Here is an 18,208-nt window from a genome sequence, read left to right on the forward strand (position 1 = left end):
ACTCCTGCAAATCCCCCCCTGAACAAAAAATGCTTGTGTCATCTGCAAATAATACTAATTTTAATATTTTGGAAACATTGACAATATCATTTATATAAATTAGAAACAGTTTTGGACCCAATACTGACCCCTGTGGGACGCCACAAGCATTGTCCAAGCATGATGATGTATATTCCCCCAACTTCACAAACTGTTTTCTGTTACTTAAGTAGCTTCTCACCCAGTGCAACGCCAACCCCCTAATCCCATACTGTTCAAGTTTATTGATTAATTGTATCAAAAGCCTTTTTAAGGTCTATAAATATTCCAACTGAATGTAATTTGTGGTCTATGGCGTTTGTAATCTCCTCAACTGATTCTATTAATGCAAGTGATGTTGAACTATGTGCTCTGAATCCATATTGACTATCAATCAATCAATCAATCAATTTTTTTTTTATATAGCGCCAAATCACAACAAACAGTTGCCCCAAGGCGCTTTATATTGTAAGGCAAGGCCATACAATAATGATGTAAAACCCCAACGGTCAAAACGACCCCCCTGTGAGCAAGCACTTGGCTACAGTGGGAAGGAAAAACTCCCTTTTAACAGGAAGAAACCTCCAGCAGAACCAGGCTCAGGGAGGGGCAGTCTTCTGCTGGGACTGTTGGGGCTGAGGGAGAGAACCAGGAAAAAGACATGCTGTGGAGGGGAGCAGAGATCGATCACTAATGATTAAATGCAGAGTGGTGCATACAGAGCAAAAAGAGAAAGAAACAGTGCATCATGGGAACCCCCCAGCAGTCTACGTCTATAGCAGCATAACTAAGGGATGGTTCAGGGTCACCTGATCCAGCCCTAACTATAAGCTTTAGCAAAAAGGAAAGTTTAAGCCTAATCTTAAAAGTAGAGAGGGTGTCTGTCTCCCTGATCTGAATTGGGAGCTGGTTCCACAGGAGAGGAGCCTGAAAGCTGAAGGCTCTGCCTCCCATTCTACTCTTACAAACCCTAGGAACTACAAGTAAGCCTGCAGTCTGAGAGCGAAGCGCTCTATTGGGGTGATATGGTACTACGAGGTCCCTAAGATAAGATGGGACCTGATTATTCAAAACCTTATAAGTAAGAAGAAGAATTTTAAATTCTATTCTAGAATTAACAGGAAGCCAATGAAGAGAGGCCAATATGGGTGAGATATGCTCTCTCCTTCTAGTCCCCGTCAGCACTCTAGCTGCAGCATTTTGAATTAACTGAAGGCTTTTTAGGGAACTTTTAGGACAACCTGATAATAATGAATTACAATAGTCCAGCCTAGAGGAAATAAATTGCATGAATTAGTTTTTCAGCATCACTCTGAGACAAGACCTTTCTGATTTTAGAGATATTGCGTAAATGCAAAAAAAGCAGTCCTACATATTTGTTTAATATGCGCTTTGAATGACATATCCTGATCAAAAATGACTCCAAGATTTCTCACAGTATTACTAGAGGTCAGGGTAATGCCATCCAGAGTAAGGATCTGGTTAGACACCATGTTCTAAGATTTGTGGGGCCAAGAACAATAACTTCAGTTTTATCTGAGTTTAAAAGCAGGAAATTAGAGGTCATCCATGTCTTTATGTCTGTAAGACAATCCTGCAGTTTAGCTAATTGGTGTGTGTCCTCTGGCTTCATGGATAGATTAAAGCTGGGTATCATCTGCGTAACAATGAAAATTTAAGCAATACCGTCTAATAATACTGCCTAAGGGAAGCATATATAAAGTGAATAAAATTGGTCCTAGCACAGAACCTTGTGGAACTCCATAATTAACTTTAGTCTGTGAAGAAGATTCCCCATTTACATGAACAAATTGTAATCTATTAGACAAATATGATTCAAACCACCGCAGCGCAGTGCCTTTAATACCTATGGCATGCTCTAATCTCTGTAATAAAATTCTATGGTCAACAGTATCAAAAAAAAAAAAAAAAAAAAAAAAAAAATCTAATCTATTATTGAATAACTTTTCTAATAATTTGGAAAATTGTGGAAGCAAAGAAACAGGTCTATAATTTGTGAAGTGGTGTCTATCCCCAGTCTTATACAGCGGCACAACCTTAGCTATTTTCATTTGATTGGGAAATTTACCGGTTTGAAATGATAAGTTACAGATGTATGTTAATGGTTCTACAATCCATTCAATGACCTGTTTTACCACCACCATATCAATTTCATTTAAATCGGTAGATGTTTTATATTTACAATTATTCACAATGTCTATAATTTCATTTCCATCCACTGCTGTGAGGAACATTGAACAGGGATTTCTTTCTATAAGATTATTATCCCAATCCTCAGATTGGGAATCGGGAATTTTTTCTGCCAAGCTTGGTCCAATATTTACAAAAAATTATTAAAACCGTTGACTACCTCATCCTTATTTTCCTTCTTGACATTATTATCAATGAAATACTGAGGGTAACTCTGTTTTTTATTACCATTTTTGATAATGCTATTTAATATATCCCATATTCCTTTAATATTGTTTTTGTTATTATATAATATGTTACTATAATATTCCTTCCTACATACCCGTATAATATTAGTTAATCTATTTTTGTATTTCTTATATCTATTTTCTGCCTCTTTAGTCTTTAGTTTTATGAATTCTCTATACAGTGTATTTTTCTTATTACATGCATTTCGTAACCCTTTCGTCATCCATGGTCGAGCTTGGATTTTTTGTTTCTGTAGTCTTGTTTAATTGGACAATTTTTATCATATAATGATGTAAATATTTGTAAAAAAGTTTCATATGCACTATCAACATCACTTTCACTGTATACCTTTTCCCAGTTTTGCTCCTGTAAATCCTTCTTTAGTGTGTTCATGTTTTCCTCTGTCCGCACTCGCCTGTATTTTATTTCTCCTCTGGCTGATTCCGCCGATGGTTTCTATTATAAACGATGAAAACTGGTAGATGATCACTAATGTCATTGATTAATAATCCACTCACAGTGTTATTCTCAATATCATTGCTGAATATATTATCAATTAAGGTGGCACTATGGGATGTAATTCTGCTTGGCCTGGTGATTTTTGGATATAAACTCATACTGTACATTATACTGATAAATTCATCTGTTATGCTTATTTGGATTGAGCAGATCAATATTTAAGTCACCACAAATGAACACAGTTTTTTGATTAGTTTTTGAGAACATTTTTCCCATACAGTCAGTGAATGTTTCAATACTAGATCCTGGTGCTCTATATATACAGCTGACTAATACATTTTTGCTTTTTTCTTCACATATTTCAATAGTTATACATTCTAATAAGTTATCAATCACAGTTGTCATATTGTCTACTATTTTATAATCCATGTTCTTATCCACATACACAGCCACTCCTCCTCCACTCTTATTTTTTCTGTTTACACAATTAAATTCATATCCATCCAGTTCAAAATCCATTCCTTTATCTTCATTGATCCATGTTTCTGATATAGCAATTATGTTAAATATTTTTTTTAAACTGACTTAAATATTCTTTAATGTTGTTAAAGTTTGCATATAGACTTCTGCTGTTGAAATGGATTATTGATAATTTGTTATCCGTTCTAATGATCCGATTAAACTGTTCATCTGTATAATAGCAACAACTGTCATTGATATTTGAGAAGAAATTATTGTCCGGGTCTATATCGTGCTCCAAGTCCAGTACATTGTGGTCTGTGTATTTAAATGTTCTCAGTTCTACTTTTCCATGATCAGCAATCCTTTGAGTTATATCCTTCTTGTTTCCAGATGTAGATGAATAGGTAGTAGATGAATAGGTTCCTCTGGTCTGTGTCATGGTGTTGTGATGTGTTTGTGTCCTCATACCTTATTGGTCATATTTGTCCAGATCCTCGCTTTAAGAAACACTATTGTTCATATTTGTCCAGCTCCTCGATGTTCCTTATTGCCATGACTTTTGCTTGTTCTGGTGATCCGTTCAGTTTGATGAATATTTTACAGTTTGAAGTCCATGTGTGCTGGATTTTTCCCTGTTTCTTCAAGAAGCGTGCTTTCCTGGCGATGTCGGCATTCCGTTTGGTGAGATGTTCATTGATGAATACGTTTGTCCCTTTCAGTTTTCTTCCTTGTTTTAACAGTGCTGTTTTGTGTTTTCTGTTGATGAATCTCATGATGACGGTTCGTTTATCACCGTCATTTCTCCGGGGCAGAGGGTGGCACGCTTCAATGTTATTTAAATCCATTTCTATACCTTTAGATAGGAGGAAATCAGCAACCTGTTTTTCCACAGAGCTGACCTCCTGTTCACTGGGCTCCCCTCCGCTCTCATCTGTTACCGCCCATGCGTAGGACCGTGGTTTGATATGAAGACCTGTGATGATGACGTCGTTAATTCTGGTGTACTGCTCCAATTCAGCCACTCTGTTTTCCAGCTGCACCAGATGCCGGTCTTTCTCGGCATTCTGGAGCCGTAATGCCTTCACCTCCTCCACCAGATCCATGATTGATTTCTGTTGCTGCTTCACAACAGAAATCTCCTCTGATAGAAAGTCCAGAGATTTTTTAATATCGTCACCTTCCTCCGCTGTCAGAACCTTCTTAGGCCCCATGGTCGGCTTATGAGCAGCTTGTCGATCGCCGATGTTAACAGCCTGCGTTGTTTGTCACCGGGATGGATCTGCACTGCGCTGGTGCCGCGCGGCCTCGGTGTTTCCGCGCTGATGGATCCGCGGTGGCTGCACGAGGCCTCGGGGAAGCGGCACTCGTGACGCGCGGCTCTAATGACGCAGCGCGCGGCCTCAGTGAATTCACCACGTTGGGCGGCCTCGGACGTTGTTGCTGTCCAGTCGCGGGGCTAAGTTGCCGGTTGAGGTGGTATTCCCACTGTCCGGGTTGGCAAACACCGGCGTGGCAGATGGCAACCACAAACACCACCTCTGAAAACTCAGGTACAAACTTTTTGCAGCTCACTCTGACGACACGCAGCTCTGACTGACTGTGACTGACGCAGCTCTGACTCTCCTATAAAGGCAACCAGACAAATACATGCAGGACTGCAGAGACACATGAACCCATACGGCCAGAAGCAGGACCTGACGCTATATGGAGGGCAGAAATGTTCAAGTAAAAGCATTTATTGATGATGTAATGACAGCCATCTCCCCAGTGCCTGACATGCAGCCCCATATCATCAATGACTGTGGAAATTTACATGTTCTCTTCAGGCAGTCATCTTTATAAATCTCATTGGAACGGCACCAAACAAAAGTTCCAGCATCATCACCTTGCCCAATGCAGATTCGAGATTCATCACTGAATATGACTTTCATCCAGTCATCCACAGTCCACGATTGCTTTTCCTTAGCCCATTGTAACCTTGTTTTTTTCTGTTTAGGTGTTAATGATGGCTTTCGTTTAGCTTTTCTGTATGTAAATCCCATTTCTTTTAGGCGGTTTCTTACAGTTTGGTCACAGACGTTGACTCCAGTTTCCTCCCATTCGTTCCTCATTTGTTTTGTTGTGCATTTTCGATTTTTGAGACATATTGTTTTAAGTTTTCTGTCTTGACGCTTTGATGTCTTCCTTGATCTACCAGTATGTTTGCCTTTAACAACCTTCCCATGTTGTTTGTATTTGGTCCAGAGTTTAGACACAGCTGACTGTGAACAACCAACATCTTTTGCAACATTGCGTGATGATTTACCCTCTTTTAAGAGTTTGATAATCCTCTCCTTTGTTTCAATTGACATCTCTCGTGTTGGAGCCATGATTCATGGCGTCTCACTAATTTAGAAGATCTTCACTTAGCCTGGAAAAAGAGTCTGTTGCTCTATAAAAAAGCCCTCCGTAAAGCTAGGACATCTTTCTACTCATCACTAATTGAAGAAAATAAGAACAACCCCAGGTTTCTTTTCAGCACTGTAGCCAGGCTGACAAAGAGTCAGAGCTCTATTGAGCTGAGTATTCCATTAACTTTAACTAGTAATGACTTCATGACTTTCTTTGCTAACAAAATTTTAACTATTAGAGAAAAAATTACTCATAACCATCCCAAAGACGTATCGTTATCTTTGGCTGCTTTCAGTGATGCCGGTATTTGGTTAGACTCTTTCTCTCCGATTGTTCTGTCTGAGTTATTTTCATTAGTTACTTCATCCAAACCATCAACATGTTTATTAGACCCCATTCCTACCAGGCTGCTCAAGGAAGCCCTACCATTATTTAATGCTTCGATCTTAAATATGATCAATCTATCTTTGTTAGTTGGCTATGTACCACAGGCTTTAAGGTGGCAGTAATTAAACCATTACTTAAAAAGCCATCACTTGACCCAGCTATCTTAGCTAATTATAGGCCAATCTCCAACCTTCCTTTCTCTCAAAAATTCTTGAAGGGTAGTTGTAAAACAGCTAACTGATCATCTGCAGAGGAATGGTCTATTTGAAGAGTTTCAGTCAGGTTTTAGAAATTCATCATAGTACAGAAACAGCATTAGTGAAGGTACAAATGATCTTCTTATGGCCTCGGACAGTGGACTCATCTCTGTGCTTGTTCTGTTAGACCTCAGTGCTGCTTTTGATACTGTTGACCATAAAATTTATTACAGAGATTAGAGCATGCCATAGGTATTAAAGGCACTGCGCTGCAGTGGTTTGAATCATATTTGTCTAATAGATTACATTTGTTCATGTAAATGGGGGAATCTTCTTCACAGACTAAAGTTAATTATGGAGTTCCACAAGGTTCTGTGCTAGGACCAATTTTATTCACTTTATACATGCTTCCCTAGGCAGCATTATTAGACGGTATTGCTTAAATTTCATTGTTACGCAGATGATACCCAGCTTTATCTATCCATGAAGCCAGAGGACACACACCAATTAGCTAAACTGCAGGATTGTCTTACAGACATAAAGACATGGATGACCTCTAATTTCCTGCTTTTTAAACTCAGATAAAACTGAAGTTATTGTACTTGGCCCCACAAATCTTAGAAACATGGTGTCTAACCAGATCCTTACTCTGGATGGCATTACCCTGACCTCTAGTAATACTGTGAGAAATCTTGGAGTATTTTTGATCAGGATATGTCATTCAAAGCGCATATTAAACAAATATGTAGGACTGCTTTTTTGCATTTACGCAATATCTCTAAAATCAGAAAGGTCTTGTCTCAGAGTGATGCTGAAAAACTAATTCATGCATTTATTTCCTCTAGGCTGGACTATTGTAATTCATTATTATCAGGTTGTCCTAAAAGTTCCCTAAAAAGCCTTCAGTTAATTCAAAATGCTGCAGCTAGAGTACTGACGGGGACTAGAAGGAGAGAGCATATTTCACCCATATTGGCCTCTCTTCATTGGCTTCCTGTTAATTCTAGAATAGAATTAAAATTCTTCTTCTTACTTATAAGGTTTTGAATAATCAGGTTCCATCTTATCTTAGGGACCTCGTAGTACCATATCACCCCCAATAGAGCGCTTCGCTCTCAGACTGCAGGCTTACTTGTAGTTCCTAGGGTTTGTAAGAGTAGAATGGGAGGCAGAGCCTTCAGCTTTCAGGCTCCTCTCCTGTGGAACCAGCTCCCAATTCAGATCAGGGAGACAGACACCCTCTCTACTTTTAAGATTAGGCTTAAAACTTTCCTTTTTGCTAAAGCTTATAGTTAGGATGGTTCAGGGTCACCTGATCCATCCCTTAGTTATGCTGCTATAGACGTAGACTGCTGGGGGTTCCCATGATGCACTGTTTCTTTCTCTTTTTGCTCTGTATGCACCACTCTGCATTTAATCATTAGTGATCGATCTCTGCTCCCCTCCACAGCATGTCTTTTCCTGGTTCTCTCCCTCAGCCCCAACCAGTCCCAGCAGAAGACTGCCCCTCCCTGAGCCTGGTTCTGCTGGAGGTTTCTTCCTGTTAAAAGGGAGTTTTTCCTTCCCACTGTAGCCAAGTGCTTGCTCACAGGGGGTCGTTTTGACCGTTGGGGTTTTACATAATTATTGTATGGCCTTGCCTTACAATATAAAGCGCCTTGGGCAACTGTTTGTTGTGATTATGGCGCTATATAAAAAATTGATTGATTGATTCATGTCAGTCCCACTTGGTGCAACAGCTCTCCAAGGTGTGATCACTCCTTTTTAGATGCAGACTAACGAGCAGATGTGATTTGATGCAGGTGTTAGTTTTGGGGATGAAAATTTACAGGGTGATTCCATAATTTTTCCTCAGAATTGAGTGATTCCATATTTTTTTCCCTCTCCTTGGTCTAAAAAAGTAACCGTACTGACTGCCACAATTTCTTTTCCTGATTTCTTATAGTGTTTCTTAAAGCCAGAAAGTTTCCATTTGAAATGACTTTAGTTTTGTGTCATGTCTGTGATCTGCTTTTTTTCTACAAAATTAAACAACTGAATGAACATCCGCCGAGGCCGGTGATTCCATAATTTTTGCCAGGGGTTGTAGAACTTTATTGTCATTGTGGAGACAATAAAGCTTCATTTTAGCAGCATCTCTTCAGCACCAAATCATCAAGAAAGGCAGCATATCATAAAGACAACATATCATAAAAAGGACAACATAACCCCATCCAACCAAGCAGGACGAAAACAACATATGTTCACAACAGATGCTAAATGTGTGCTGATGCAGACTCACATAAAATGGATTATTTGGAAAAAAAGTGCTGATGTACATACATAGACTGCATAAGGACAAGGTTTTCCACACTTGACCGATGGCAGGTAAAAGGTATTTAGCAGTTTGTTGGGGTGTGCACCCTAGTGCCCTGTGTCTCCTTCCAGAAGGGACCACACAGTGCAGCAGCAATTTGAATCTCATTATTCCAGTCAATACTTGACCTATTTCAGCAACCAAAGTATCAATTTATATGTTTTCAAATATAGGGAGTAGAACTATGGGGTTAGTTTTAGGATCAGAGGGTCAAGGTCATTGCATAATTCCATAGGTCAATCTCCAAAATGAAAGACTTTTTTTTTTTGCTTTTTGGCCGGGAAAAAAAGTGTCCTGATACCGGTACTGTAGCACATGATCATAATGTCTTTTTGTTGTGTAGCTAAGCTAAACTCCATTGTAAAATATCAAACTAGACCATCTTTCTGCGTATCATTCAAAAGAAAAATCATTTGAAGGCCACAGATGTAATGCTGTAAGTTTATATTTTTCTAGAATTGTATTTGTTCCATTTTCATACTTAAGCATATGAACATTTCATATCATTGGCTGTTGATCTGGTTTTACTCTTTGACAGCAGAATTCCTTGCAGATGACCTACTGATGTAATTCAGATTATTTAATCAGATGTTCTGTTCAAGAGCGATAAGTGTACACGGAATTATATGATCAGGAAACATATGCATAAAATTCTCTTTTATGTGATTGACATCATATACTGGACAGTGTCCATAATGACATTGAGTGCTGTCAGCTGCTCCATTCAGTCCATTGTTTGTATCCAGACAATTGATTGCTGTAAATGTAGATGTACGTGTGTGTAATAGTGTATGTAGCGTCATGTGGTATCATAAATATAAAATTGCATTAACTGAGAAAATATGATATAGATTGTACATTATCTGGTACTGACATGGTTGCAGAAAGATGGTCTAGTTTTTTATTTTCATAATGGGGTTAGGGTTAGATTCAAATTTGATGAAATAGAGTGGGATTTCAAAGAACCTTACTTTGCTGACCTTAAAGACCTGAAATCTATTAAACACCAGTCATATTGCATAGCAATATAAAGGCAATAATCTCTTGTATCACATTGATTCATTAAAGTGTTAATTACAGAAATATAAGGAAAAGTTCCACTGAACGGACAATGGTTTACAGTGGTTCAGGGCCTCCCTGATGATGTCTCATGCTCAGTTTCTCTAACCACATGCATGGATTTGAAAATTTGTCATTTTTGCTACATATTTTAACGTGTCTATTAAGTGTTTCCCGCCTGATTTTCTCAGAGACAGCTCATTAAACGTTTATGTGCGTGCTGTGTTTCAGGAAACAGAAGACATTTCAGGCTGACCCTGACAGTTACAACGGGGCAGTGAGGGAAAACTACAGCTGGTCTCAAGACTACACAGATGTGGAGGTCCGTGTCTTTGTACCTAAGACAGTGGTTAAAGGCAGACAGGTAGAAACAAGTTTTCTCCACATCCAGCGTCTCGCCCGCGTCCTGATGTATAAAGAAGGGCACCACTGCTTCCTGTTCTCAGGTCACCGTTAGCCTGCAGACCTGCGGTGTCGTGGTGCGTGAGAGACGGCACAGAAGAGAAAACACTGATAGAGGGAGAATTCACCCATAAGATCAACATGGAGAACTCCCTGTGGAGCCTGGAACCCGGACACTGTGTGGTTGTGAGTTCACAGACTGCAGGTTCTCACTTCACCATCATCAATAAGTTTCTATTGACTTGTTTGCTGTCTTTGACTTCCAGCTGTCACTCAGCAAGACCTCGGAGGTTTGGTGGAATGCAGTGCTGAAAGGAGAACAGGAGATTGATGTGAACCAAATCAACCGTGAGCGTTCCATGGCAACGGTGGATGAAGAAGAGCACGCCGTTCTGGACAGACTCACCTTCGACTACCATCAGAAGCTGCAGGGGAAACCACAGAGCCACGAAATGGTGAGCACACAGGCCCTGGACTTTCAGAATGGATCCTGAAGTGTTGTTTTAAGAGAAGCTGCTTAAATTTATTAAAGTGAAAAAGGAAGAAAAGTTTGATACTTTCCCTGCTATTACTTGTGGACAACAGTAGCAAGGGCCTTCACCACTAGATGGCACTACAGTCTTCTGAAAGATTAAAAATAACTGTCCCTGTGGGGACATTTGTTTTGCCCTCTGTTGCTGCAGCATACATACATGTGTGTGTGTGTGTGTGTGATGTATTTGGTATGTATGTATTTATATGTAATGCAGATGTTCTCAATCCGGTCCTCAAGGACCCCTGAACCTGCACATTTTCCATATCTCCCTGCTTTGCCACAAGCTGACTTAATTCAGGTGCACAGCCAGTCAACTTTTAACAGACACCTGAATGACATTGGACAGATCAAGGAAAGGCTTTACCATCACCATGAGCCAGATCAGTAAAAGTTTTAGTTATGTGCTGCAAATAAATCCATGTAGTCATCTATAGGCCATGAAGCCAAACTGGTGCTTATTCACAGATTCCATAGCATGAAGGGAAAGATGGTAGGTGTGGGTGATATGATCGAAATTAACATCACTGTATTTTTAACTTTCTGCTTTCACAACATTACTTGTTTTGCACGACATGACAAATTGTGCAAGAATTTTTACATTTTCAATCTGCTCCTTCAAAGATAAAATCTGGATGAAAATCTTCTGAATCAGAAATGTTTAAAATGTCAGAAGCTCATTAAAGCTTAAACGAACCGTCAGTGCAAAGGTCTGCTGGTTCACACAACAAAATCTCATTTTAACAATTTCCATTTCAATTTGGATGGATGGATGGATGGCTTTATTATCATTGTCATTACAACAACGAGATTGCCACACTCACATTCCACAGACAAACAGCAATTAATCTAAAATTATTACTTGTTTACCGTAATAATGGCACACATCAGAATTAGGACAACACATATACATTTGACATTGTTTATGTGCACTAAACTTGAAACAGTCCGTTTTCCAAATTGAGGCGATGTGAGTGTGTGGTAGCCGCTGCAACTGGAGTCGCGCCACCTGCCAGCTTGGGAAGAACGGGGGGCCTGCTGCAGGGGGGGGGCAGGAAGAGAGGTAAAGGGAAAAGCTGGAGCATGCTTCAGTCCATGTGTAACTCAGTTTATTGTCTTTGTGGGTTGAGATAAGAATGGAGCCGAAAAATCTCACCAAGGCATGAATAAATTCCTCTGGAGGTAAACAGTGGGCAATTTGTCCTTGAGGGTAGATAAGCCTGGAGTGTTGTAGCTGAGCAGTGAAAAACACTTTTTAACAGTTCTACCTGAACAACCAAATCCCAATTATGAATTAAGAATATTCCCAATTATGAATTAAGAATATTCACCGGCCTCCGAATCCTTCAGCTTCAACTGCAAGGCACGCATCAGCTCCAAGGTGTCATCCAATTTGCGTCTGAGTTCAAGAGTCAAACGCAGTCTGAGAATGCACTGCCTTGCAACCTTGTTAATCATGACGGACAAGCGAGGGCCCGTGTTCTTGATGCCGCGTGTTCTTGCCAATTTTCTGGTAGATCAGGGCAGCACATAAGCCAAAAAGTACCAGCCCTGCTGCCATGAGACCAAAAATGAATAAATCCTCGACGTCCTCAACGGAGAAAGGCACCAAGCATGCCACACACCAAGACCCCCAGGAGTCGAGGACATAGCCCGTAGGATACGTTCCATCTGGGCAGGTAGGATCCCCCAGTCCTGATCTTCTTGTAGAAAAAATGTTGTCAGTAGTGTTCAGAGACCAGCTGATCAATTCCATGGTTAATCCAGTAGTAGTCCAATAGATCCAGAATCCAATATAGCTTTGAGGAATTCACAGTCTGGTGAAGTAGAGACTTGAAGGTTAAAGGCAGAGAGATAAGGGACAGTGGAGGAGATGCGACCGCCCTCGTTGGAGTCCCAAGCTGTTTTTCAATTTATTTTAATTTATATAGCACCAAATCACAACAGAGTTGCCTCAAGGTGCTTCACACAAGTAAGGTCTAACCTTACCAACCCCCAGAGCAACAGTGGTAAGGAAAAGCTCCATCTGAAGAAGAAACCTCAAGCAGACCAGACTCAAAGTGACCCTCTGCTTGGGCCATGATACAAACATAAATTACAGAACAATTCACAAAATGAATATACAGGAAATGCTGTTGGTGCACAGGACAGGAGGGTCTCCAGCACAAATACCACACCCATCTCTGGATGGAGCTGCACCTTAAAACAGAGAGAAAATAAACAACAAATACAGTATAATTTGTCAGCATTCAACAACAAGAAAAACAGAAGAAATACTAAGGTGATCGCCGCCACTAGCCCTAAACTTCACTAAAAGACCCAGAATTTAGGTAAAGTTGAGGCCACGGCACGCTGCGTTTACTAATAAAATGAATTAAAAGAGTAAAAAGCATAGTAACATACTATACCAGTATGCTGGCCATATGAAAGGGAAAATAAGTGTGTCTGGACTTGAAAGTCTCCACAGAATCTGACTGTTTTATTGATGCAGGGAGATCATTCCACAGAACAGGTGCACAATAAGAGAAAGCTTTGACTCAAAGACTTTTTATTCACCTTAGGGACACAAAGTAGTCCTGCACCCTGAGAACGTAAAGCCCGGGCTGGTACGTAAGGTTTAATTAGGTCAGCTAGGTAGGAGGTGCCAGTCCGTGAACAATTTTATAGACTAGTAGCAGAACCTTAAAATCTGATCTCACAGGGACACGAAGCCAACGAAGAGACGCCAAAATGGGTGTAATGTGGTCTACTTTCTGCTTTGTGTCAAAAGTCTGGCTGCAGCATTTTGAACCAGTTGGAGAGCCCTAATGCTGGACTGCAATAAACAAGAAAATAAAATATTGCAGTAGTTCAATCTAGAAGAGAAACGCAGGAATCAGGGTCTCAACATCAGCCATAGACAGGATGGGACAAATGTTAACATCATGTCTGAAGTTTTGTAAAGTGAAATATCAGCTTTATGTTTTACTTTTAAAGTATTGCACTAATTTTAAAGGTTTTAGTGTGGACATGGTGTGTGCGCAGTGCATTATGGGTACTCTAAAAGTTCACGACAGGAGAAATGCATTTGAGACGCTCTGATCAGGCTCCACTCAGACAATAGCATTAAACTCTTTGTATATTGTGCCTAAAACTCTCGTGAATATATTCTCTGGGTTTATAGATGTTGTTATTGTGTTTGTTTTATGTAAAAATGCCAGAAGAAGTTCAGGTGCTTCTCCATTATTTTCATTTGGAATCACTGTGAGCTGCAATCGCTTCCTGTTTGCGCTATAATGTCCTGCTTGTCCTTTACAGCACTGTTTGTTGTCTTTGTTCCAGAGTTATTTATATATATATATATATATATATATATATATATATATGTGTATATATATATGTGTATGTATGTATGCATGTATGTATGTATGTTCCTTATTGCCATGACTTTTGCTTGTTCTGGTGATCCATTCAGTTTGATGAATATTTTACAGTTTGAAGTCCATGTGTGCTGGATTTTTCCCTGTTTCTTTAAGAAGTGTGCTTTCCTGGCGATGTCGGCATTCCGTTTGGTGAGATGTTCATTGATGAATACGTTTGTCCCTTTCAGTTTTCTTCCTTGTTTTAACAGTGCTGTTTTGTGTTTTCTGTTGATGAATCTCATGATGACGGTTCGTTTATCACTGTCATTTCTCCGGGGCAGAGGGTGGCACGCTTCAATGTTATTTAAATCCATTTCTATACCTTTAGATAGGAGGAAATCAGCAACCTGTTTTTCCACAGAGCTGGCGTCCTGTTCACTGGGCCTCACAGTTTTTGAAAAAATTTTGATCAAGCACAGCGCCAGTCTCTCAGCAACTTCTCAGACAATGAAAATCCGACGAGGGGGCTGGACCACTCCTCCCACAAGGCGTGCTCACAGGCGAATGACGTCACCGACAGGCGTGAAAAAACTCTCGCATGCCCACGAGGGATCAAGCTTGGCAGATGTAATCAGACGTGATTCAAATCCATATGGGTTTTTTTTTTAAATAATAAGGCCGGATACTTTTCTCACAGACCTCATATACAACCTTGTAAAGTTCAGAAGAACATCACAACCGCAAACAGTCCACTGGAAGCCACTGGTACGGTGGCTGGGAAGTGCAGTCTCTCTCTCTCTCTAATCCATGGCTGTTAATTTGGGAACATGACCTTCTAACCAGTTATATCTGTGGGAAAAGTATTTACTATGTGTTTTGACTCACATGAGGAGCTCAGCAGAACAGGAAGAAATCTTTTTTAAAAATATATATATACTTGTGATCAAATTTCTTCTTCTGTATATACTGTTACCATGATACAAGAACCATGATTTTTGGTATTAAAAGGTTAATAAAGGACACTGGAAGCATTTTAAACCTAGAACTAGTGTGTTGCCTGTGGGGATCCACAGGCTGTAGATGGCTAGTGTTTATCAAATAGGTAGCTGACAATTTTCAAGGGTAGTAATAAATTATGCAAAGATTCTATAATGATTTGAACTGAAAGTGCAGGAAATTCAAATGAGAAAGTTTTGTAAACAATTGTATTTATTGTATTGTATTTATTGTATTGTATTGTAAAAAGATAAAACACAGAAGAATAAAAGGATATTACAAAGCAAACACAAACAAATTAATGATAAGACAGTCTAAAAAAGTGGGTCTTCAGTCTTGATTTAAAAGTCTCCACCGTGTCAGACTGCCGAATAATAGCAGATATGTTCCAAAGAGTCGGACCACGGTAGGAGAAGGCTCTATACCCCACAGACTTCTTGTTCATCCTCGGAACACACAGAAGCCCTGGGGCCTCGCAGGTACGTAGGGCTTAACCAAGTCCGCCAGGTAGGAAGGTGCCAGTCTGTGAACAATTTTATAAACCAACAATAAAACTTTAAAATATGATCTGGCAGAAACCGGTAGCCAATGAAGGGATGCCAGAATGGGAGTAATGTGGTCAAACCTTCTACTTTGTGTCAAAAGTCTGGCAGCAGCATTCTGCACCAACTGAAGTCCTCGAATGCTAGACTGCAGCAGGCCAGAAAATAAAGCATTACAATAATCCAGTCTGGAAGAGATAAACGCATGTATCAAAGTCTCAGCATCAGCCATAGACAGGATGGGACAAATCCTCGCCACATTTCGCAGATGAAAGAAGGCAGTCCTTGTAATGTCTCTAATGTGGGGACCAAAAGACAATGTAGGATCGAAAAGTACTCCAAGATTCCTCACTTTGTCCGTATGATGCACAACACACGAACCAAAATTAAGTGCCAACTGGTCAAAATGATGCCGATGCCTGGCTGGACCAAGAACCATCATTTCAGTCTTATCAGAATTCAAGAGTAGGACATTACTAGACAACCAGCTTCTCACAGATATAAGGCAATCTTCCAAGGCTTTTATATGGGCAAGATTACCAGCAGTTACCGGCATGTACAATTGAGTATCATCAGCATAACAATGAAAGGCAATCCTGTAATGCCACAGAATATGCCCAAGGGGCGCTATATAAAGTGAGAAAAGCAATTGGTGCATTTAGTTGATGTCATGTTTAAAAACTGGCAGCGTGAGATTTTTCTTTGATTTACTGGTCGTAGCATTTGAAGATGGACTAAAGAGTGTCTTTAGAAAGTCATGAGATCCATTAGGAGTGCAGACAGAGTCTCCTTCAGCCATGCAGCAGCATGAACACAGGAGACTTTGCTGTGCTAAATTTTCTTTTCTGTGAGAAATATCCATTCATGTAAACATTAGGATTTTACAGCAGGCCACGGAGCAGGTGATTAGAGACCCTGCAAGGCTTATGACAATTGTGGGTGTGGAATCCATTAGCTTAGCGGGGAAATTAGTGCAGAAAATCCACTATGGTGATAGTGCAGTTTATCTGCCAGGGAGGGAAATTCATCAAGTTGAGACTGTGGCCTGCTTCTGTAGATGGGTCCATAAAAATCATAGAGGGATATGCTTTGCAAACTTAATACCCATTACAGTGGTCCCTCCTTTATCGCAGGAGTTACATTCTAAAAATAACCCACAATAGGCGAAATCCATGAAGTAGCCAGCATTATTTTTTACAATTATAGATGTTTTAAGGCTGTAAAACTCCTCACTACACACTTTATACACTTTTCTCAAACAGGCATTAACATTTTCTCACTTTTCTCTTGTGTGTAAACACTCTCAAAGTTCAAGCCTTAGTAGAAGAATAAGACCAGTATTATAGAATGAAACCAAAGATCAAAACCTGTTTTCAGGCCCAAACATTTTTTTGAGAAATAAAAATAGAACGTTTTCCTATAAATAATTATGATGGCTTTTAGAACTAACTAATTTAATTTTAACGATCAACCTACGAGGTTGGACACATAAATTATTAATAGTGACTGACCAGTATTTCACAGTTCCTCTGACCATGTGCCTCTTCGTCCTGGCGCCGCTCCGCTGTCGCGCCTTTTTCCACTGAGTCACACCTCAGTGCAGGTGTCTTTTCAACTACCCAAAACACAGTTATGGGTAGTTGTTGGCGCTCTTTTTTTCTTCTGGGCGAGAAGATTCTTATAAACAGACACGCAGAACACAATGCGCGTACTGTCCCTTCGCGGTGCCGTGACCGGCGTGCTTGATGAGGATGCAGAACACAATGCACTGTAAAAAAAAAAAAAAAGCATGCAAAATTGGACTAAAGAAATCAGTGAAACTGCGAGGCCGCGAAAGGTGCACCGCGTTATAGCGAGGGACCACTGTACTACATTGGATGATGTTGAAATTGAGGATGGCCCAGTTGCTGTCCCAGAAATATCAAAGATTTTATGTCTGCTACCTACAATCCGCATGGAATGTCTTAAACCCAAACCTACTTCTAGGTATCTTATATATGCTACTCTGGAACCACCCCAAAACCTGAACAGTTCAACTGTCAACCCCACTGAGATCCTTAGTCTGGGTCTCATTAACATAAGATCACTATCCTCAAAATCATTGTTGATTAAGCCGCGGTCCCACCAAATAATGAAGGATGAAGAAGGAGCCACGCACCCTGTTTTTTTTTTTTTTTTTTTCGTGAGCTATCGTGGCAGTATAGTGGCTCAGAGTGGCTCTTAGAGGCATTATCTTCAGTTAACGAGGCTCCTCTCTGAGAGTGGCGCTAATTTCAAGATGTTCAAAATTTAGCAACAACAGCGTGGCGCAGTTTGTGTTCGAGTTACTGCGATGGCTTAGAGGCATTCGTGTGGTGCTTACGAGTCTGCAAAAAGTCCATTATCCGTGCGTCTGGCACCTTCGCAGGACCTGAGAGGCTATTTTTGGAACAGCTCTCCTCTTGCGCACACAATTCCATCTGCTCTATGCGCTGGACTCTATATAAAATAATTATTTTGTAGTGGATTAATCATTTTCTGCCAAACCTTGGATGTTGAAAACACCTCTTCTAGAATCAGAGGACTGTTTCATCTGGACCCTTTTTTTTTTCCTCTTTCCTGCTCCATGTGGGATGTATTTTGAACAG

The 18,208-nt window shown here is 40.1% G+C and overlaps 1 protein-coding gene across 1 annotated transcript in view; it reads left to right on the top strand.

Moving 5' to 3' along the window:
* nudcd3 (NudC domain containing 3) overlaps positions 1-18,208 on the top strand; it is a 51,727-nt gene that overhangs the window by 25,920 nt on the left and 7,599 nt on the right. The window contains 4 exon segments of the mRNA XM_034192574.1: positions 10,000-10,132; positions 10,215-10,234; positions 10,236-10,356; positions 10,437-10,625. Of these exon segments, the coding sequence (XP_034048465.1) occupies positions 10,000-10,132; positions 10,215-10,234; positions 10,236-10,356; positions 10,437-10,625 (463 nt within the window).

Source organism: Thalassophryne amazonica, chromosome 17 (genome assembly GCF_902500255.1).
Source record: "Thalassophryne amazonica chromosome 17, fThaAma1.1, whole genome shotgun sequence".
Taxonomy (NCBI): Eukaryota; Metazoa; Chordata; class Actinopteri; order Batrachoidiformes; family Batrachoididae; genus Thalassophryne; species Thalassophryne amazonica.